We start from the raw sequence: 22,776 nt of genomic DNA on the forward strand, positions 1-22,776 counted from the left end.
GTTCGTGAATACTCTTCAAGTCTGTATCTACACAGACAACCTATAGGACAAACGTTGTGGTCACCTGAGCTTCCATGGTTATTGCCAGCAGTTAGGTCTGGTCCCACCAAATAACATACCAAAGTTTAGGGATATCTCAGGAAAAATAATAGGAATGCCACAGTGGAAGGATTTTATACTTTTTTATTGACTACACATTTCTTTATATACACAAGTCGCACATAAGTCTCTGGCCGCAGCCAGTAAATCAGAACCATATAGGTCAGGGTCAGAGACCTGACTGGTTATACGCATATAATGGCATACAACAGCTAGTAGCTCTCTTATTTATTACAGCTCAGTCTTATATCAGGCTTATACAGTATTAGGCTTTTACATTTAGCATACATTTAACTAATCTTACAGTATAATGAGCTATTAATTCAGACCTAGACATTATACAAGTTACACTGCAATATTTGTGAAGTTATATTGCAAAGAATCAACATCATACAGGTTAGTACATTTCCACACATTTCTATCTTTAAAGGAATGGAATAGAATCATAGAATCATAGAATAGTAGAGTTGGAAGGGGCCTATAAGGCCATCAAGTCCAACCCATCAATGCAGGAATCCAAATCAAAGTGTTTCCGACAGATGGCTGTTCGCTGCCTCTTGAATTCCTCCAGTATTGGAGAGCCCACTACCTTGATTCCATTGTTGTAAAGCTCTAACAGTAAGGAAGTTTTTCCTGATGTCCAGTCAAAATCTGGCTTCCTGCAACTTGAGCCCGTTATTCCATGTCCTGCACTCTGGGATGATCAAGAAGAGATCCCGGCCCTCCTTTGTATGACAACCTTTCATGTACTTGAAGAGTGCTATCATATCTCCCCTCAGTCTTCTTTTCTCCAGGCTAAACATGCCCAGTTCTTTCAGTCTCTCCTCGTAGGGCTTTGTTTCCAGTCCCCTGATCATCCTTGTTGCCCTCCTCTGAACCTGTTCCAGTTTGTCCGCATCCTTCTTGAAGTACTGAATAGAGGGGAACTAATACTTCACGTGATTTGGAAACTATACTTCTGTTAATGCAGCCTAATATACCATTTGCCTTTTTTGCAGCCACATCACACTATTGGCTCATATTCAGCTTGTGTTCAACGACAATTCCAAGATCCTTCTCACATGTCATATTGCTGAGCCAAGTATGCCCCATCTTATAACTGTGCATTTGGTTTCTTTTTCCTAGGTGTAGAACTTTGCATTTATCCCTGCTGAATTTCATTCTGTTGTTTTCAGACCAATGCTCCAGCCCATCAAGGTCTCTTTGAATTTTGTTTCTGTCTTCCACGGTATTAGCTGTGCCACCCAATTTTGTATCATCTGCAAATTTAATAAGCATGCTCTGGTCATCTCTAAGCTTTTTGTGAAGTCACATTGGCTTCTTCTGCTGTTTCCCCCCTTTTTTCCTTGTTGGAATTGCTTGCCATTGCGCTTTTAGAATTACCTTTTTAAGAAACTCCCACCCATCTTGGACTCCTTTTCTCATTAGGGTCGCTTGCCATGGAACCGTACTTACAATTGTTCTGGGTTGATTAAAATCAGTTTTCCTGAAGTCCAGCGTGTGCGTATGGCTACTCTCAGCTTTTGCTTCTGTTAAAATCAAGAATTCAAGTATGGTGTGGTCACTTTCTCACCATTGTGTGAGGCAAGCCTCTGATTCTCGGCAGCAGCATGGCAGTACGTTGAATCAGTATGTTGAATTAGAAAGACTGCTCCTGGCTACAGAAACTTCTCTCCCTTTTTAAAGAATTCTTATCTCCTTATCAGCTGCTGTCTCTACATGCCACCTGCCAGAGGCAGCAAATGCCCCATCATGCCACCTGCCAGGGACAACAAAGGGACTAACTAAACCATTCAATAACAACTAGTTGACAATTTGGCTTGAAACAGGTGTTGTCCACACCATATAAGGAGCTTCCTCTGGCTCTTACGCATCCACAGGCAGCTGCAAGCTTCATGCCATTATCAGTCCACTGGCTGACTGCCCAGAACTAGACAAAGGAGGGGGGAGCAGAAAACATTTTTCCTTTTGAACTGTTTAAAACTTGACTGAAAGCTATGAAGAGGTCTGCATACCTGGACATAATGTTCTATAGATAAGGATTAATATATATATTATAAAGACTCTTAAGGGGAAATACATACATTAAACATGCAGCCAGCCCACAACGAGAGGATGGGTGTGATGTCTCGCCCAGGGAGCGACTTGAATCAAGGAGACCAACAGGCTAAGATCTGCTCTGGAACCATCAAATCCACTGACATCTTGTGCAGAATAGACCTCATTGCCAACTGGATCTTGGTGATTCGATCTGCAGAGAGAGCCATGAAGCCAATCTGTGTGTCTATGAGGGCTCCTAGATGGATGATGCACTGTGACAGGAAGAGGTGATTTGTCTACAGTGATCAGGAAACCCGCATCTTCCAATGCTTGTGGATGGGAAGGCGAGCCAATTAGAAGGTTGTCTAAATATGGATAGACATTGATCCCTTGGAGATGCAGGTGTGCCAGCAGGGTCCTCAATTTTTATGAATACTCTGGGGGTAGACGCTAGTCTGAAAGACATGGCCCTGTTTTGTTAAAGCTGACCATTGAAAAAGAACCTCAGGTAGAACTTGTGGCAAGGGTGAATAGGCCGTGAAGTTAAGCCTCCTTCAAATCTACTGAAGACAGAAAATCCCCAAAATTAAGGAACTCTTTGATCAAAAGCTGAGTCTTCATCCTGAACTTGTGATAGATGATGTATTGATTGAGTTGTCACAAATCCAGGAGCCCTCTGCCAGAGCCATCTCATTTGGGCACTGTAAGGAACGAAGGACAGATGCCAGAGAAGTGTTCCCCTGGCAGGACTGGTTCCATAGCTGCTATATCTAGAATATGACAAATAGCCTGCTGTATCCTGTTCTTCTTGGGGTTGGTGGAGACTGGAGACTGGGGATGTGATGAAGCTATGAGGAGGCAGTGCCAAAACTTCCAGACACACACCCTCCTATTGGCTGAGGCACAGCAACAGAACTGGTGCTTGGGGATTTTAATTGAGGAGATGAACTGGCCCTGAAACTGCTATTGCTGTTGTCCCCTGCCCCCAAAGCAGGGCCTGTTCCAGAAGACATGGGAGGCCCAAACATCTCTGCTCCTTCTGGGAGACCTAAATAGGCAAAAGGATTGAGATGGTTGGTAGGGATGGAAGGAACTGCAAAAGGAACACTTGGTGTCTTGTTTCTGACCAGAAGGCATAGCCTTCTTTTTGTCTTTAGATTCATCCGGCATTTCGTCCAGGGCAGAATCCCCCAAAAGCTTTCCTCCCTTATGGGGTTCCTTAGCCAAATTAGAGCATGCCACCATATCAGCGTCCCAGAGTCAAAGCCAAAGAGTCCTCCTAGAAAACACACCAAGCCCAAACTTGTCAAAGCCTGAGCTGAACACTGTGCCATGTTCATTGAGGCATCAGCAACAAAGGCAACTACTTGAGAGACCTTAAGGAAAGTCTTATAAAGTCTGGCTGGGTTCTGCTGAGATGCATCCAACAGATCTTCCAACCAGAGTAAGGAAGCCCTGCAAACACCCGTCAAGGTGGCAGCCCACACCAGCAGGGTGCAGGCTTCATGAGTGTGCCTGTAGGTCCATATCGAGTTTCTTCCCAAGCGGGTGCTTAAGTTATGCATCAGAGTCTTTTGGATGAAAATATTTATTGACTAAACCAACAATTGGGGAATCAACCAACGGCAATTTCAAAAGGTCCATGGTAGGCTGCTCCAACACATAGTGCTTGTTGGCAATAGTCACAGACTTTTCATATTATAAGGGAGAGTCGCATTTGGCTTTGATGACCTTGAGCACCAATAATGGTAGTTTAACCACCCACAACTTAGGGATGGGGTCTGGGCAGGTAGCTGCTACTCTAGTGGAGGCTGGAGCAGGCGTTTCCTCAGTAGACACTAAATCCAAGGTTGCCATAGTCTTACAAAAGAGGGGCAAATAGTGGGCATCCTAAAACAGACAATTGGAGGAGACATCTTCTACATCAGGCTCCCCACTCCACCCACCTCATCCAGTATAAGATCTTGTTCAGGATCCTCAGGGGAAGCCTGAGCTTCCTTGTCAGGCCTAGTAGACTGTCTGATAGATGTTCTCCCTCTGCACACACAGGATCACGGGAATTGTGGAGTGCCACATTGGACCTCTGAGATCTGGACAGGGGGGGTTCCTGAGTTGCAGAATGAGATTGAGTAGAGTGAGATAGTGCCTGAGTCGCAGGCAGAGCCTGAGTAGCTAGAGATCCAGAGGGAGCAGGCATGGCAGATGACAGATCCCTAGCCAAATCAGCAAGCAGCACCTCCTTCAATTGTTATCACAAATAAGGTATAAACTACAATCCATGAGGTTCTGGAGTACGTGACAAGCCTGGAAGGCACAGTCTGACCCACAGAGTTCAATAAAGGTTTACTACTAACAGGGACAGATGAATTCTCCTATAAACCTGTGAAGTCTCCAGGTGAAGATTCGGCAGAAAAAAAATATTATTTAAAACCATGCCATGATTCCAATCTTCTTCATCTGACAATGCCTCTTCTGCCCTCAAACTCCTCTGCACAAGGCACTGGTGATCCTCACAGGCTGTGCCCCTAGCAGGACCACAACCCTCCCTTCCTCCAAGTGAACCAGAAGTGAGTAGGAGGGGAAAAATCAGAGCTAGTGCGGGGCTCCCTCTCCTGCAGACCAGCCATGTCAAACTGCCCCAAACAAGGATTCCCAATGCTGCCAGGAAGAGACACAACACCAAAAAGTGATGGTGACAAAACAGAACCAAGCCAAACTGTGGAGGGAGTGGGATACTTCATCATGGCTGTTAGCAGCAACGACACAGAGGCAGTAGCTGAGGGTTGTGTCGGGGGCGTGCAGACTTGCAGCGGCTCTATTTGATCCTGTAGACTTCTGCACAGTGCGTGGCCAGGAGCGGATGGGAACTCCCCCTTTATAGTCACAGATGAAGAGAGGGGTAAGGAAACAAAATGGTGGGCGCTAGCTAGCATCTGCTGGCTACATGCAGGAAAAAAATGGAGGCTTCAGGACCACAGGAGTAGTCTGCTCTGGAGGGCTATTTATTTATTATTATTTATTTTTTCAATGTATATCCTGCTCTTCCTCCCAGAAGGAGCCCAGGGAAGTATGTTGAGCTCCCATATAGACAGCAGAAAGGTGGAGAATCAAAACAAGAAAAAACTGATCCTTTAAAGTTGGTTGTGGGTTTTTTAAAAACAAACTTAAACAAAAGGACCCAAGGAACAGAAGAGACTACCAGAAAAGGGGAGTTCTAAAACCACAGGGACTAAGTTCTATACCTATGGGGACTAAGCACTACACAAATAACCACACAACACCACCAGGAAAGACAGTTAGTAAATACCACTAAAACATAGAGACCAAACACAAGACAAACTGGGTTTAACAGGCATGAACCGAATAAGAAGACAGAGAGTTTGCAAGCCAACCACTTCAGGTGAAAGTAGAATCAAACTCTTCTGCCCGAAGCCACTGAAGTCAGACACGAACGTGAAAGTGTGCTTTTCTTTAGTAGTTTTAATAGAAAGTTTCTGTTCAGAGCATTTCATGAATCGGCTTACAGGTTACACAGTATTCAGCATCATTACTAAGAATAACTAGGCATGACTGCACTGCACTAAGACATTGTCGCAGCAACTAGGCACGCCTCCTTACCAACCAAAGAGAGCTATTAGCTATGGGCGGTCTAAAAATGTAACGAAATAAAATAAATAAAAATAAACCTTCAGTAGGGATGGACGGGCACCCTACTTGTGTGAAGTGGATGTCACTGTTGAGAGCGTGTGTGCACACGAGTGCTCATCCTCAGAGGGGCAGTAGAGCCACATTGAGCTTGCCAACATCACAGCCTACATGTCCAAGGCAAGAGCGGCTGACCCACCTCAGCAAGGTCCTCCCCAGCAGGGGAAGGGGGATGCATGGTGGCAATGGTGGAGCAGGCAAAGGAAGAGAGTGAAAGCTGGGCAGAGAGGCTACTCCCTGACCATGCTGGGCCTCGTCAGTGGAAACTGAGTCTATGGGGGCAAAGCTGTCACTGTCAATAGACCAAGAGCGTTTAGAGCCCAGAGCACCTGAAGGTATGTCACTAGTGCAGCCTTTCCCAACTAGTGGGCCACCAGATGTTGTTGGACCACAATTCCCATCTTTCCTGACCATTGGCAATGCTGGCTGAGGCTGATGGGAGTTGTGGTCCAACAACATCTGGTGGCCCACTAGTTGGGAAAGGCTGCACTAGTGCCTTCTTCCCATTCAACACCCGACTCCTCCTCATTCTCACCGCTACATGCCCTTTCCATGGAGCTCATGCCACACACTGGGCTGAAAGAGCTACAGAACATCAGAAGCTTCTGCAAAACTGAACAGTGATTCCGCCTTCAACCATTAGGGGTAGCTCAACTCCCACCTGATGTGATCTTCATGCACGAAAGAAAAAAAATTTTTTTTCATTTTTCCCCAAAAAATGGGGGGAAAGGGAAAACCCTGGGGTGGGAAGGGGGAGAAGGAAAAAACAGCCTGCAGATCTCCACTCCCACCCCACCAAGTGGAACTTCACTCAGGAAATGTACCCGCCTGTAAGATTGAAGTTTAGGTCCAACCCAATATGTGCAGCCAATGATACAAGGCAAGCACATTAAGCAGACAACATCTGTTCAAGATACTTAACTAACATTCCATACTTCATGCTGGGGACAAAAAGAAACATTCAATTGTGTAGCCAACTAGACAAACACTAAAAATAAAAATAGAATTTCAAACTATCTTTTACATCATGGTATACCTGGCTGTATTTAACAAAGTTTGTTTTTGAGAATATGGATTCTGAATACATTTTCATGATTTTAATGAACACATTCCTACTCAAACTTGTTTAGGTTTGCTGCCTGAGAGACAAGACAGCAGGGATTGGCTTTGCCACTGCACCCACACTGAATCATTCTCCCCACCCCCTTCTCAATAAATGTAGTGACATTTTTTATGGAGACCAAGTGCATGGCACTGCTCCTCCTCGTCAGCCATTCCTGCTACCTGAGTTGTATTGCTTTCCTAGTTTTCCTTTCTAACATAATACGGCAGATTTTATCAAACTCACCAAGTCAGGAGAAAGACCAAGTCCTCTTAAAGCCCGAACACTATTCTGAGTAGGCTTTGTTTTCTGTTCTCCAGTAGCATTAGGCTGAAAATAAATGTTTTGTGTAATATACCTGAATTCTCATACTTTTCTATGTGATCAGGAAATGCATGCCCCAGCCACATTTGTTCAGAATTACTTCCTTAAGTTTGCTTTCATGATAATGCTGCAATAACTTGACCACACATAATAGTTTTATGGCATGGATATAGCCTAATTGGAAGGGACAGCTACATTGCTTCTAAATGGAAGCACACAGATCAGAGGTGAATACCCTCCAAACATTTATTTAATGGAAATAAAATTCAAGAAAAGGTAATAAAATAGTAAAGCACTGCAGTGGGGAAGATGAACATAGCCCCATAAGACACTTTTAATATTATTTTAGTAGATTGTTTTTATTCTAAATATAAATTTTAATATAGTGAGTTGCATCTAATGCTGTGCCACTGGGGTTCCACTGGTGCAACAGGGCTTTCATCTCTTCTCCTCCACCCAAGCACCAACCAAATCTGCTCTGTAGGGTCTCCCAACTATCAGGAGCTGATTTTGATGATGCATTGGGGGGGGGCTGCAGGGAACAGGAGAAAAAGAGGAAGCTCTGCTGCACACATGAAAGTTCATCTTGCGATTAGAGCAGTGCCGTTAGATACGGCCAAATGCAGTTTAATATAATTTTAATATAATATCAAATATCATGTGCATATGTACATATAAAACATACATAGGAGCATTCATCGTTGTAGCCATTCAAGTACCACATTCTCCTCATGACAAAACTGTTGTGTTTGTGTGGTGAGAAAATATTATCTTTCTCCACAACAGAAACTCAAGCTCTCTTATAAACATGAGAGGACTATGCAATACGTAGAAAACAAATCTGCATTTATTATGTAATAAACAGATTGTACAGTCTTAGGGCTATCAGAAGAACATATATAAAACGTAAAAAACGCAGCAGGCATTCATAAGGAACACAAAAGCATCTGTCTAGCTTAAACTACAGCAAATGAGCAGAGAAAATGAGGTAAGCTAGACAGAATTTTCTATACACATTAAGGAGCTACAATGCAGCACTCCTACAGAATATTTCCCAGGATACATCCCAGTTTGAGAAAAACTAGTGCACTTCACATCTCATCAGTATAGAAATAAAATGACTATGACAATCTCACATGTCCCTCACTTGAGTGCTACTTCCATTGTCTATCCCTTCCCACTCAAAAGCATGTACCTTATTATTAGATTCATTTATATCTCGCCTTTTCCCCAAAACTGGAACTAAAGGTGGCATACAAAAATTAAAACAAATATAGATAAAAGCATACAAAAAAGTTATTATTAAAATGCAATTAATCCATCAATATAATTAAAACCACTGAAAATATATCCATTAAAAAGGCAATGATAAAGATAAATAGAACAGCACACTATTAAAGCCCTTGCAGTCAGTTCTCAAAAGCCTGTCAGAATAGAAAAGATTTCACCTGCCAACGGAAGCACAGCAAGGAGGGGGCCAGTCTAACCTCCATACGAAGGGAGTTCCAGAACCTTTGGACAGACACCAAGAAGGCCCTCTCCAGACGTGCCTAGGAGGGTAGCGAGACCAAGAGAAGGGCCTCCCCTGAAGATCTTAGAGCTCAAACAGGCTCTTAAGGGAAGATACTGTCCTTCGGATAGCCAGGACCCAAGCCATATAGAGTTTTATAGGTCATAATCAGCACTTTGAATTGTGCTCAGAAACAAACTGGTAGCCAGTGGAGCTGTTATAACAAGAGAGTCGTATGCTCTCTGTAATCAGCCCTAGTTAACAATCTAGCCGCAGCTCTTTGGACCAGCTGAAGTTTCAGAACATTCTTCAAAGGCAGCCCCATGTAGAGTGTGTTACAGTAATCCATATGGGATGCAACAAAGGCATGTGTCACAGTGACCAGATGAGATATCTCCAGGAATGTGCACAGTGGGCACACTAGTTTTAACTATGCAAATGAACTCCTGGCCATTGCTAAAACATGAGCATCTGGGCTCAGGGCTGAGTCCAGAAGAACACTTAAACTGCAAACTATCTTCTGGGGGAGTGTAACCCCATGAAGTACAGGTTGAATCCCTATTCTGATTGCCTTTTGACTGACCGGAAGCACCTCTGTCTTGTTTGGATTAAGCTTCAATTTGTTTGCTCCCATCTAATGCATTACTGATGACAGGCACTGGTTTAAAGTGGAAACAACTTCCTTGGATTTTGATGGAAAGGAGAAATAGAATTAGGTGTCATCAGGCATCATACTGGGAGCACCAGACCCCTAAACTCCAAGACAACCTCTCCCAGAGGTTTCATATATATGTTAAATAGCACAGGGGACAGTAAGGAATGCTGAAGGACTCCACAGGCCAACAGCCAATTAGTCAAACAGGAATCTCCCAGCACCACTTTGGCTCACCCCTCCAGAAAGGAACAGAGCCACTGTTCACAGTAACACAGTGTCTCCCAGTCCCATCCCAGCAAGCCGGCCCAGAAGGATACCATGGTCAAGGTTATCAGAAGCTGCTGACAGAACCAACAGGTCCAACAGAACCAACAGGGACATACTCGCCCCTGTACAGTTCCTGCCATAGGTTGTCCACCAAGGTGTCCAAAGCCGTCTCCATCCCATAACCAGGTCTGAAGCCAAATTGAAATGCATCTAGATAGTAAACTACAGATTCCCCATAACATTCCTCATACCGAGTTGGTACTAAGACTTGTGTTTTATTGTGTACTTTTTTGTGCCATTAACCACCATTGCAAAATGATAGGTAACTAAATAAATAACTATTCACAGAATCCACCAAATAAATAAATAAATATTCACAGAAGGCACCAAAGCAGCTGTTTCTTTGGTTCACTGACTTATTTTACAGTTGCCTGAGCAGGCATAGCCACAGTAAAAGAAAGAGTTGTACATTCCATTGTTTCATTAAAATTAAGCCATAGACCTTTGTTATACTTCTCTATAAAGGAGTCAAGCAAACAATCTCCCAAACTTCCTAAAATATATTATCATCAGAAGCTCGTCTACAACTAATGGATTATTTTAAATTAAATGACCACTTAAAATCTGTTATAAGGCATAGTGCCATCCACCTAAAATTTTCATGTTTTATTTTACTAGCTGAAATAAATAAATGTTTAACTTCTCTAATCTCCCTTAGAAACAGTTATAGCTTTAAAAATACTATTTTTGTTGTTGCCAGACTTATGGTGAGAATAAGATTAACATGCATCAGCGCATCCATTACTGAGTAAACATAATTTGGTGTCCACTGACAGTCCTTAAAAAATACACTAAATGAGCATTTCCTCAAATTTTAAATGTGAAACCAGTAATGCACAATACAGTATGAAAATAACTTACCTGTGGTACAAGGCTGACATGGATATTGCAGAAGTTCTCTCTTTTGGCCTTAAACTGAAACTGTCGGAAAGCTTCTATGAAGGGCATTCCTTCAATATCTCCAATAGTTCCACCCAGCTGAAAAGGAATGCCTACAGTCAACCAATTTGAGCAACGTAAAAGAAAATTGACTTAGATAGCTTCTATACACTTCAGTTTTAGTTTGTTTAAAAAGGAAAAGGAAAGAAACACCATCATATAGAGAGATCCCGATAACAACTTAGGTCAATGAGTGGTGCCTATTGACTTCTCCACAACTACTTCTGCAATGTAATCCACATATGTAATAGCAGCAAATAATGATTGTGTAAGAATTATTTCCTTGCAGTTATTCAAAGAAGCTTTATAACATAAAACAAAGGAAGAAAAATACTCTGCATTCACATTACAAAACAAATGTTGCCTTTATCTACACTTCCACAGATGGAACACACTTACCTCAATTACACATATCTGTGGTTCTTTCTTATCACCATCCACAGGAATTTTTGACTGATTCATTACCCATTCTTGAACAGCATCCGTAATATGTGGAACAACTGCAAAGCAAAGCAAATCATAATGCAAGAAACATTCAAAAATTTATGGGAAAATATTTTTGACAAGATATATCTCTACTGAAAAACAAATTCAGAGGCAACCCAAACAGACTAAAGAGACAACAGTATTAAAAGCTATAGCATATTCCTTTCATATCTGAACCTGAAGAAGTCTCTCAAAAACTAAAGTTAGATGAATAAATGAAGTGAGAATAAAGAACAAATGCAATGAGCGATATCCTGGTGTGGCATCCTGCTTGCTCAACTACTTCTGCTTACACAAACATGACTTTTCCTTTGTCTCCTCTCCCCCAGTTTACTCAGGATGATTCAATGACTGTCTGAAGCAGATTGGGAGTGAGCAGGGAGATAGTGTTTTTAAAGTTTGAACACTGAGCTAATAAACGAAAAATGCAATTATATCACACATTTTGGCAATTATATCACACATTGTTTATAAAACACTAATGCGTATGAAGATGACTAGTTATAGCTGACAGAAGGCTTTGGATTGGGAAGACCTACAATCAAACTCCTGCTCAACATAAAGCTCTCTGGGTGGCCTTATCTAATACACATGGGTTGTTATGAGGATAAAACGGGACAACCCCATACATAACAACAGAGGGAGGGAGGACAGAAATATGATAAAAGAAATAATCTGCATGAATCTGAATAACACAAAAGCACCTTGAACTGTTTTTCCCATGTAATCCCCATGCCTCTCTTTATTGATGACATGCTGATAGATCTTTCCAGTGGTGATGTTGTTATCCTTGTAAAGGTTAATATCTAAGAATCTTTCATAGTTTCCCAAGTCTAGGTCAACTTCTCCACCATCATTTAATACAAAAACTTCACCTGAAAAAACAATAAAGGCAATGTTTTTGATACATATTTTAGTAAAGCATACGTATTTATAGCATGCATTTTCAGCACAAAAAGTATATTCTGAACATGTATATATGCAAACCTAGAGGAAAAAGAAGTTTAGGTATTTTGGGAATAAGCATATATAGCTATATCATGTAAAACACTCATTTAAAAAGTTGTATTAGGATAGAAAGTCATAAAACACACACACACACACATACAGGGCCATAAGGTGAACAATGAAGCATCTAATCCTTTTAGGAACATTCTTTCCAATAGCTAATTTTCCAGTGTAAATGCAATGGCTTCTCCTCACATAGTGCTGGGCCATTCCAAAACAGATAGTTTCAAACTGTGAAGAACTTCAAGTTTAACATAAAAATATCTAAGTTAGGCTGCCTATACTATCTTGGCATTCATTTAAGGTCTTCTCATCGTAAGGAGTCCATAAAAGGGGTGTGGAATTCAAGCAACAGTGGCCTAGGCACTCTAGATTAGTTGTGGTTGTTTCCTCTACAAAAGAGGAAAATGATATTTTTCCATACAGGTCTGGCCCCAGATCTTTGCAAGCACTGGACACACTGCTGTGATTACACCAGATTTCATGCACCCCTGTTCCTTCAAAACTGCAAAGATGAAAATTAGCATTCTTCAATCTAACAACATTATGTGCACACCTCTAAATACATACACTCTATATCAGTGGTTCTCAAACTTTTTTTACCCATGGACCACTTGAAAATTACTGAGGTTCTTGACAAGACCATTCAGGGCTCGTCCAAACTGACCCGGATAATCCACGTTTTCCATATTCGCTTTGTCAACTGACAGTCCCTACTTTGCCTGAAATTCGCTCTTTTCCAATCTGAAAAATACACTTTTTTTGCATCAACATGCAGCGGGAAGACCCGTACATTCTTTTCGCTTTTTCCCAGCTCCACCTGCAACACCACCCCCTATCAGCCAATTGGTCCGCAAAATATGACCTATGCTCCTCTCCCCTTTTGCACCGAAGCACAATAACACGCATGCACTTGAACGTAAGAGCGCGAAAGTTTGAATTTCCTGTTGGTTTGGTAGTAGTGGCTGTAATGGAGTTCACCGAGTTTTTGGCTCTTGTACAGCTCCACTTACAGCTATTAAATTTCTGCCTTGTGCAGTTGAGGGCTGTAATGTTCCTCCCCTTGGCACCCCCTGTGATACTCCCACCCGTGGCTACCACCAGGGAGAAACATAGTTTTTCTTTTTTCTTTAGCTCACCCTAGCACAGATCTCACAAGATCCCACTGCTAGGCAGCACCACCAGTCACTCCCTGTAAACAATACTGCCAGAGACTTTGCCTTAGTCTCCCTATGGCTTGTTACTTTGTGTCTGGGTGCCCTTGCTGTCCACAACCCCCTTGTATCTTTGTCTATAAAGCATACAATCCTGGGTTGCTCTGGATACTTGACGATGTTACAATATCTCCCTTCACCGTTGCCACCATATATTTGTTACTGTTTCCCTCCAGCCTTGGTAATTACCCTGCCCTCCCTTCTGGTCTGTGCATTCCCAGCCAAGGATCAGGCTTTTGGTAAACCAACAAAACTATTTATTTGATAACACCAGGAAATAACAAATTACTTTAGGAATGTTCAACAAGTGTATGGGTTCATATAGTGTCACTCTTTATGTTTCCAGTCATATATAATCTGCCTTAATACCAGCCAAATATAATCCAACCCACAACCAACTCCAACCCACAACTGACCACCCTCTCTCAACTGTCATCCTCTCATTTATACCTTCAGCCACTCAAACGCTCAGCCAATCATCATATAGCATTCTCCAGCATTCTAGCCCATGTACTCCCCCCTCTCACTCAATCCACTTACCATGTATACTTTAATAAATCTGCACTTACCATATTTACAGTTATCAAAATACAGGGGCATCACAGAGGGGGATCACCATCTCCCCCCCCTCACAGCCCCCAGCAGCCTTTCCTAGCTAAGGAACCCCACGTGGCTGCTGGATCCCTCAATTCTTGGGGGCTGCTGGTGGTGGTGCTGAGTCCAGTGCCTCCCCTCCCCCCTTTTGCACACACACACGTGCGCTGGACATATTCTCCAGGAACAATTTCTAATAGGAATGCGTGCAGGGGGAATGAGTTTAGAGCTGCTAAACATCCTTTCCTCTTTCTCTGCTTTGAAGGGTTCCCTCTAATAAAAGAGAACTGCAAACCACTTATCTGACAATAACTGCTGTATTGTTGTTTGCTTGCTAAACCAAATGAATGTATTTTTGCCTTTTTGCATATCAAATTTTCTGGGGGTAAACACTTATTTCTCATGGAACTGCAAGCAAGTAACGACATGTCATGTCTAGGAAGGTAGACCACCAGTCTCTATGGTTGCGGGCTTTAGCAAACCACTTATATGCCAATAATTCTGGAGATACACACGGCTGGCAATTCCACTCATTTCTCCAGAACGGAAAGGGGAGGTACTGGCACACTGAGGAGCTGCTACTACTTGCTTCTTTTGTAAAGAATGGCAGGAAAGCTGAGCGTTTAATGGGGAGCACCCCCCTTCTTGCAGAACCAACTTTTCCTGGGATGGCATGGCAGTTTTGTGACTCTGTGTATTTGCGCACACCCACCCAGGCGCATTCTCGATTCAAGTTGACCTTGTACCTTTCATTCCCCCCCCCAAATGTCCAATAAATTGATACCATGCAGGAATGCCAGCTGGGACCTCTGGCTCCACTGCAAGGTTCCTGCCTCCCAAGCTTTTCTAGAGTGCAGCACTCAGTGGTGGCTCCCAGCTCCTCCCCATTCTCTCTCTCGCTCTGCCTGCCTCTCACTCTCTGCGTAGGCGGCGGCAGCGTCAACATCAGGGAACAGCCACCAAGAGAGGCTTCCCAACGGCTTCCCAACCACTTCGGGCAAAACTTGATGCTCCGTTGCCTTCACCCCCCTCCTTCTCCCTTTCCTTCCCGTGGCTGTTTGCAAAGCGCCAGGCTCTCGCTTATCTCCACTGTGTGCCTGTGCATGTCTGTCTCCGAGAGAGGAGGAAACAGCAAAGAGAGCTCCCTGCACCAACCAGCTGCACTTGAGCGAGACCAGCCAGGAAAAGGGGGGCTTTACAAACAACCACAATTGCAGATCTCACCCGGAGCAACCACCCAGTTCGCAGGCTGGCTAAAAATAAACGGCTGTAGCTGCGCAGTAGAAGTTGCAGAGCCCCCCCAACACCACACCATTGCTCTGACTGGTTCAGTTTTCCCGGGCTTTCCCCGGACATTCGCGCACATGCACAAAAGCAGAAATACATGATTGGCTGGGAACGAGGGAAGGGGTATGGGGAAACGCCCATGGACCGCCCACAGCTCTAAAGTCCGCAGTATTGCATCTGAGCGCCTTAAGGTACAGCGGATGATTCCCAATTTAAAAAAGCATGTCGCATTTTTTGCGGTACTGCAAAAGCGGATTTAACCACACAAAAATGCACAAAAACGGGCGTCATATGGACCACCGAAAATTAATGAATACACAAAGCCATCATATCGCACATTATACAGTCGTCTGGATGAGCCCTCAATGATTTTTATGCCTGTTGTAGTAATTGTAATGCACTATGCTTGATGCTGCATGGTTTTTATTGCACCTTTATTTCTTATACTGTATTTTATTGTACTACAATTTGAATTCCATAAACTCATTGCGGATCACCTGAATGAAGTGGTCCACGGAATCCTTGTTGTATATTTCTAAGAATATACCTTTTATGCTTGACTATGAACCACTGAGGTAACCAGGAGCTTTGACTAGTTTCATTATGCAGAGAAGCAAAATATTTGACTGCTCTAACATAAAATCTAAAAAAAATCACAAAGTCAATAAAAAGCGACACGCACAAAACATAAAAGTCCAAAGTTTTATTGCAAGCGTTGCCAGTAATGAATGCCTAAAACAGTGGCTGCAATCTTGCCTGCTGTTTTAGATATCACACAGTGGAATGTTAAGCATAAAGTCCCACTGAATGGCACCTACTCTCAAGTAAGCGTCTATAGCAAGGATAGGGAACCTATAGATGTTGTTGGGACTATAACTCTTATTATCCTTGACTATTGCCCATGTGAGCTGGAGCCCAACAACATCTAAAAAACCACAAGTTAGCCACCCGTGGTGCACAAGATTATAGTCAAAATTCAACAGAAATAAGGAACTACATTCACCCCAGGCAAGACAGTATTTGGTAGGACTCTAAAAGGTTGGAGTACTAATTAGGCGATTTAAGGATCTGTCATCTCTGTCATTCTGGGTCTATTCTAAAAGGCAGAAGGGATCTGAAATATGGTCCAAAGGCCTGTAACCTAAAACAAATTTACATTTAGTGTATCTTGTAGCGCTGAATAAAATCTAAGAACTAATGCTAATTTTAAAAAAATTAATGCATGCAATTAACAATATTTATGTATTTGTTCCTATGGCTTAAATTATAGGTGGGCATGGTGTACTTTTCTGTTTTCCTTATGATCTAAAATAGTTTTGCAGTTTGTCAAATCATGCTTGTTACATTTAAATCCCAATGGAGACTGAGAAATCACAAGATCTGAAACCATAAAATTTAAAATCCTTATTTATTCGTCTTTATTCTGCACTTTCAATACTTTCTGGCACTGGAAGGTATCCAGCATTAGTCAGAGCAGATTCACTGAAATCAATGGACATCGATTTCGGTGGGTCTATTCTGAATATAATTTATTTGGGTATCACCCATCATGCTTACAAACTAGATCCACATTATCTTGAGATGTAGGAACTTGCTTTTGAAAAGTGAATGCCCAGAAGTTGTCAGAAGTCTAACCACGGATACTGCTCATATAAAACACTTCCAACAGTCAAAGAAGGCCAGCAGGTAACATGTTATGCCTAGTTCTGTTGCAATAATCCCTGTACTTAATCTGTGCAGACAGGTTGTATCTATTCCTTCCTTAATCCAAAACTAGCATGTGGTGATATTTTGGCTCAGTTGCCTCAGACTGCCTTCTATGTAACAATGCAAGGATAGTCTTGAATTATTTCCTCTGGAACAACTTGCATTTATTGGAAGTACTGGGCTTCAACAAAACAGCTGCAGTAGCACAAGGATTAGTGCTACCACAACAAAATTTCCCCCCTTTCCTCCCCCAGCACACATCCTGCATCATCCCCAAATCTGCTCCGAAAGGTTGGAGAAACCCTCAAAACTGATTCAGGGGTGCATGGGGGGAGGAGAGGGGAAGAATGTTCTGGTACATCAGGAGAAATCCTTAGGCTGACAGAATGATCTGCTTAATGCTACGCTGAATTACAACCTAATGTTTTCTATGTTTTGTTGAGATACCTAGAACAAACAAGCATAGCAAATGGAACAATGAAATAATAAAGTTTCTGTTTATCACATTATTACCAACTAACATCCCCGTACCCAGAGTCAGGGCTGTGGAGTCGGAGTCATGGAGTCGGAAGCAATTTTGGGTGGAGTCGGAGTCAGGAGCAATTTTGGGAGGAGTCGGTAGAAATGTACCGACTCCGACTTCCAAATAAATCTTGATTGACAAGAAGCAACTTTGGGTGGAGTCGGAGTCGGACAGTAGAAAAATAGAGGAGTCGGAGTCGGACAGTAGAAAAATAGAGGAGTCAGAGTCAGAGTTGAAGATTTGGTGTACCAACTCCACAGCCCTGCCCAGAGTTGGGAATTCTATGAAACTAAAAAATCAGTGTAGTTCTGAAACTGTTACTGTGTTGGAAAAGTGAAAATGGAATTCCTCAAGACTCAACTCTCTACATTTGATTCCTATGGTGAATAAGATATTTCCCTGTTGAACAGAAATCAGATAAATGTCTGTTACAATCTTCCTAGATTCTATGCAGAGCAGGAAATGCTTCCATAACCAAGGAGGATTTGTCCCTTTTCCAGTGTTCTTATAAAACCATCCCACATGATAACTGGGCCACACTTCTGAAGAATTATACTATCAAGATCTGCTTCATTTTGAAGAGATGATGTAAAAAGTGACTATACAGTGGACTACAAGGTTACATAATTGTATGGTCCAGGCAAATAGTAAAAGCGTTTCTTCCAGATTATTCTAATTTGTCATTCTGTCTCATGGTTTGCCTGCTGCTGTTTTTCTGGTTTGTTTTAGAGTTGTTATTTCTATGATAGGTGATCCTGGATGTTGGACTAAGGCAATTTTATTAATAGCAGAAAGACAATGAATAAATTTAAAAAATATAAATATTTTCCACTAGCAGCAACATTCTGATCACCTTGGAGAAAATTAAAGGACATCCTTAATAGTATTTTCTTGCAACACCCCCCCCAAATAAAACCAAAACTCTTTCATTAAAAGTATGAAAAAATTATCATTTGGCAAGAAGATCTAAATCTGTATAATCCAGAGAATTAATGCACAAGATATACTGGAGTGAAGCCGAGAGAAGATTTTCTTTTCCCCACACTGTCTCTGTGTTCTGGGTCTGTCATACATCCTTAATATGCCCTGCTACATTTTCTTGTTGTAGGAGAAATTTTAGGGAGAAATTAACTGACACAGAAAATGACTGACTCAGTAAAAAGGCCAAATTTCATCACTTCTTAAAAAAATCAATTCAGTCATAACATATATTCCTTATTCAGCATTACCATTACCAGCTACCTCTATAAAAATCATGTGCCACAAACATCAATGCCAAAGGCTACTGTTAAAAATTCACCTACCACATTAATATAAAATGCATCACATTTTACAGCCAGCTCTTATGAGTCATGTTGTGCTGCAGAGGTTCTTAGCAATAAAGTTATCAATGACCATGCAATGCATGAGAACAAAAATCCTACGAATTAGCCACTGCAACTGTCTTAGTAACCATGTCTTTGTTACCTCTTTGCCTGCAATGTTTATTTTTTATCATAACTGCAAGATTACACCAATTCACAAGTCACAGTTATCGTATATCAGATGATCCTATCTCAGATTTGGTTATCAGAACCAAAATCTGCTCCTCCCATAGTTCCTAATAACCTGAAAGATTTTTTTCTCTCAACCAGACTCCAATACTGAAAGTGATCCTGGCTGGGAGAAAAAGGCATGGGGGCTGGGGGTGGGAAGGCATCAAGTCCGCCTGACATTCCTGTGGAACTTCAGCTAAAGGACCTGGACAGCAGAGGATATCAGAGCATAGATATCCTCCACAGTGTTGGCTCCAGCTCTGGAGTTTCAGATCCACCTCTTTGCTAGTATGAACTGAGACCAAGAAGTTCAACTCCTTGCCCTTATAATCCAAGGCCAGGGAAAGAAAGATGATCAAAGGGGGTCTGTACAGCAGGATACAGATACTTGTCCGCAAAGCGGCTTGAACTCATTTTTGACTACAACCTGGGAGCGGCTGAGGGGGGTGGCGGAGCTCACCCTAACTTGCCTGCCGCTCTTGTGTCCTCAGAAATGATGGAGGGCCACGAAGCTTTTGAAGCAAATGTGGCATGTAAACACTGGCTCAGTTATGATGAGATGGGGGAGGAGATTCCCTGGGTCTATCCAAAGCCCATTGACTTACTAGCTCCACTGGTTGAGCCAGGAGGTGAAAGCCAGGAGAGATTCACACAAGCTGAACATGAGAAAGGCACTGCAGAGGAGCGCTATCTTTCCAGAGAGGGTGTCCCTGACAGTCCTCATGAACGTGATGAAGGATCTCTTGTTTGCTATGTGCCACCCCAGATTATTCCTCTGGAGGAGGAGTACCCATGGGGTGGGGCTAGATACAAACAGAATTAGTCCTAAGAAGAATTGTGCAAAGCTAAATTTGTATTTTCTTTAGCTTTGGATGGGGGTAATGATGGAGAACCCCTAAGGGATCCTGGCCCCAGGCAATATGGGCCCTTGAAAATTAATGAAGGAAAATGGATTTCCTTCCCCTCATTCACAGACAACAGGCATTAAAACCAAAGCGTGTATAGGGAAAGGCAGAGAGAAGGTCAAGTCCACAAATTCCTGAGCATCTTTCAGTGTCAAATGGTTAATGCATGACCGCAGATCATTAATCTGGTATTGTTTGAACAAATGTATACAATCCCTTAATGAATTTTTTTTTTTTACTATGTGATCTTGGAAAACGGGTTTTCTGATCTCTTTTTACTAATAGAGCAAATGTTTGCCCTTTTCCCTTTTCTGTGTTCCCTAATCATTCTTTATATTTTGTGGGGGGTTTTAGTTATAATATGGTGAGTTAAAATTAATCTTTCTTTATAGCAAGGTAGTAAGAGGAATTCTCACATGGAACTTCCAGTCACTCTATGTGAACCAAAACGTGGCTTTGACATCATGGCAAGGACCATGCCGTTATGTCCTAGGGATGTTCCTTGACCAGCTTGAATGGAGCCATGATAGAATGGAATGTAAATGGTACATATGGGTTTCAGAACAGTACAAGATCATTAGTAAAATATGACAGTTGAATAGTGGTAATATCAGCAAAGGGGACAGGTTGACATCAATGAACACAATAGAGATGGGAGGTATGAATATACATGTATTCATTTTAATAAAGTTATCTGGTTGGTTGGAAATATTTCAAGAGGGAAGAACTATTACAAAGAACTTAGGGGATTGGTAAAACTAATGTCACATGTGTATTCAGTAAGGTATAAAGGATCTGTGCACACCATATCTCATTGCAGTCCCTCTTGGATACTTCCTGGATGTGTTCTGGGGGACTGACCTTGCATATGCTTGTTTTAAAGGCCTACCTTTCTGCTTCAAGCCTGTGTCAGAGATTATTTAAGGGACCCCCCAGCAAAAGAACCCAAGGAGAAGAAGAATTCTCCAGCATATCCACCACCTGCATGTCCTTCAGGTGTTTTAAATCTAACTCCTCAGTTTATATATAACTGGGTTAGATCCACATCAGAAGTCCCATGTGTCTAGGTTAGATCAGAGGTTACCTGTGACACTCAAAAGATGTTTGCCATCCATAAATATGCACAAGAGGGATTCTTCATATTCTCAAATTTCAGGATTTTTTTTATAAAAGGAAAGGAACCAAGAAACTAAATCTTTTTCACAAATCTCTATATGCAGCTCAAATGTTCCAGAAAAAAACCAATGCATGAGGATACTAGATGTGTAATGATGTAGGACGACTGGAAGGAGCAGAAAACTAGATCCTAATGTGCTGTAACAAATGTGAAACAATCCTACGCAAGATAAACATAAGTTACTGTAGATATCACACTGGGGAGTTATTGAGAGAAAAGCTGTGCAGCACTTAAGCTGAACAATGTTAAGGAAATTTGAAACATTCTGAGCTCCTATATTGGCAAACATAAGGTACAACTCAGTCAGGAGTACCTATGTATTGTTTAAGCATGTGAAGCCAAATTACAAGATTATCAGCACCTTCAGCAATGTTTTCTCAAAATGACTACATATTCTAGGTGTGCTAGGTCTGTGTGTGTGAGATACATTACACTCATTTTATTCTTCTACACCAACTAATTATGTACAGATTTGCAATACCTATCAAGTATTCCAACACATCTACTCCCCTTTTGTTGAGTAGTTAACAGGTATTAGAAGGAATATGTTAGAATACTAATGAGAAAGGGTCTTTTGAAGTTCTAAGAAAAATATGGAATGTTCTTCAATTCAAAGAGACGACATACAGATGACAAACTCCAAGTGTCTTCTGGTTATATTTGAGTAGCATAAAGACTTCAGTAATATTTTAATGAGACAATTTCTGAAAAAGTGGAATTACAGCAGAGTACACATCTTCTATAAACAATTTAAGTCCTTCTCTTCAGAATACTACTTTATTTTCAGGTTACCTGATCAATAGAAAAAACACACTATTGCCTTCAGGACCCTGGAGATGGAAAAAATGCTCTGTAGAAAGAGGTAGAAATTACATTTGCCAATGCGTTCAAAAATTACTATTTCTTTATCAATCAGATCAAAAGCAAGAACTTTATTAAGAACTACTTACTTTCATATTAAATGTTGCCTTGTGATGACTAAGTAGTGTCCCAAAGTATATTGCTCTTTCATAAATCTGCAACTCTATCATTCTTAAAGCAACAGCAGTTATGTTTCAGTGAGCTGCCTTAAAACTAGTTCCTGAAAGCATATTTACTAAATGAATGCAAGGGGGGGAAATCTTTTTTACATCCTTTAAGCACAATCCTTCCCTCCAAGACGGTCCTGTTTTTTCTCCTGTCCCCACCCAGCATGTGCACACGAGTAAGCAACGTACCAGGGCAATCCAAATGTGGGAGGTTTGTGTTGTTGTTTTTCATATTCCATAAAAAAAAAGTAAATGTACTGCCTTCAAGTCAATTCCGACTTATGGCGACCCTCTAAATAGGGTTTTCATGAGGCTGAGAGGCAGTGACTGGCCCAAGGTCACCCAGCGGCCTTCATGGCTATGTGGGGATTCGAACCCTGGTCTCCCAAGTCATAGCCCAACACCTTAACCACTACACCACACTGGCTCTCCTTTCATATTCCATACTGGACTGCAATCCTAACTCCATTTACCTGGGAGTAAGTCCCACTGAACTCTGTGGACCTTACTTCTGAGGAGACATAGTTAAGACTGCACTGTTGGTAAGCTATTCGAGCTTCAGAGCTTAACAATGTATTCCTAACTGCCTATTCAGAAATAAGTCCTAGAGA

The 22,776-nt window shown here is 41.9% G+C and overlaps 1 protein-coding gene across 13 annotated transcripts in view; it reads right to left on the reverse strand.

Moving 5' to 3' along the window:
• CTPS2 (CTP synthase 2) overlaps positions 1–22,776 on the reverse strand; it is a 444,584-nt gene that overhangs the window by 391,353 nt on the left and 30,455 nt on the right. For 12 of the 13 annotated variants that reach the window (XM_061627202.1, XM_061627211.1, XM_061627203.1 and 9 more), the window contains exons 3-6: positions 11,892–12,062; positions 11,101–11,201; positions 10,624–10,740; positions 7,193–7,276 (exon numbers count right to left, since the gene is read on the reverse strand). In XM_061627202.1, coding sequence (XP_061483186.1) covers positions 7,193–7,276; positions 10,624–10,740; positions 11,101–11,201; positions 11,892–12,062 — 473 coding nt within the window. The remainder of the gene's footprint in view (positions 1–7,192; positions 7,277–10,623; positions 10,741–11,100; positions 11,202–11,891; positions 12,063–22,776) is intronic. The other variant, XM_061627212.1, reaches the window with a different exon arrangement.

This window comes from Rhineura floridana, chromosome 5 (genome assembly GCF_030035675.1).
Source record: "Rhineura floridana isolate rRhiFlo1 chromosome 5, rRhiFlo1.hap2, whole genome shotgun sequence".
Taxonomy (NCBI): domain Eukaryota; kingdom Metazoa; phylum Chordata; class Lepidosauria; order Squamata; family Rhineuridae; genus Rhineura; species Rhineura floridana.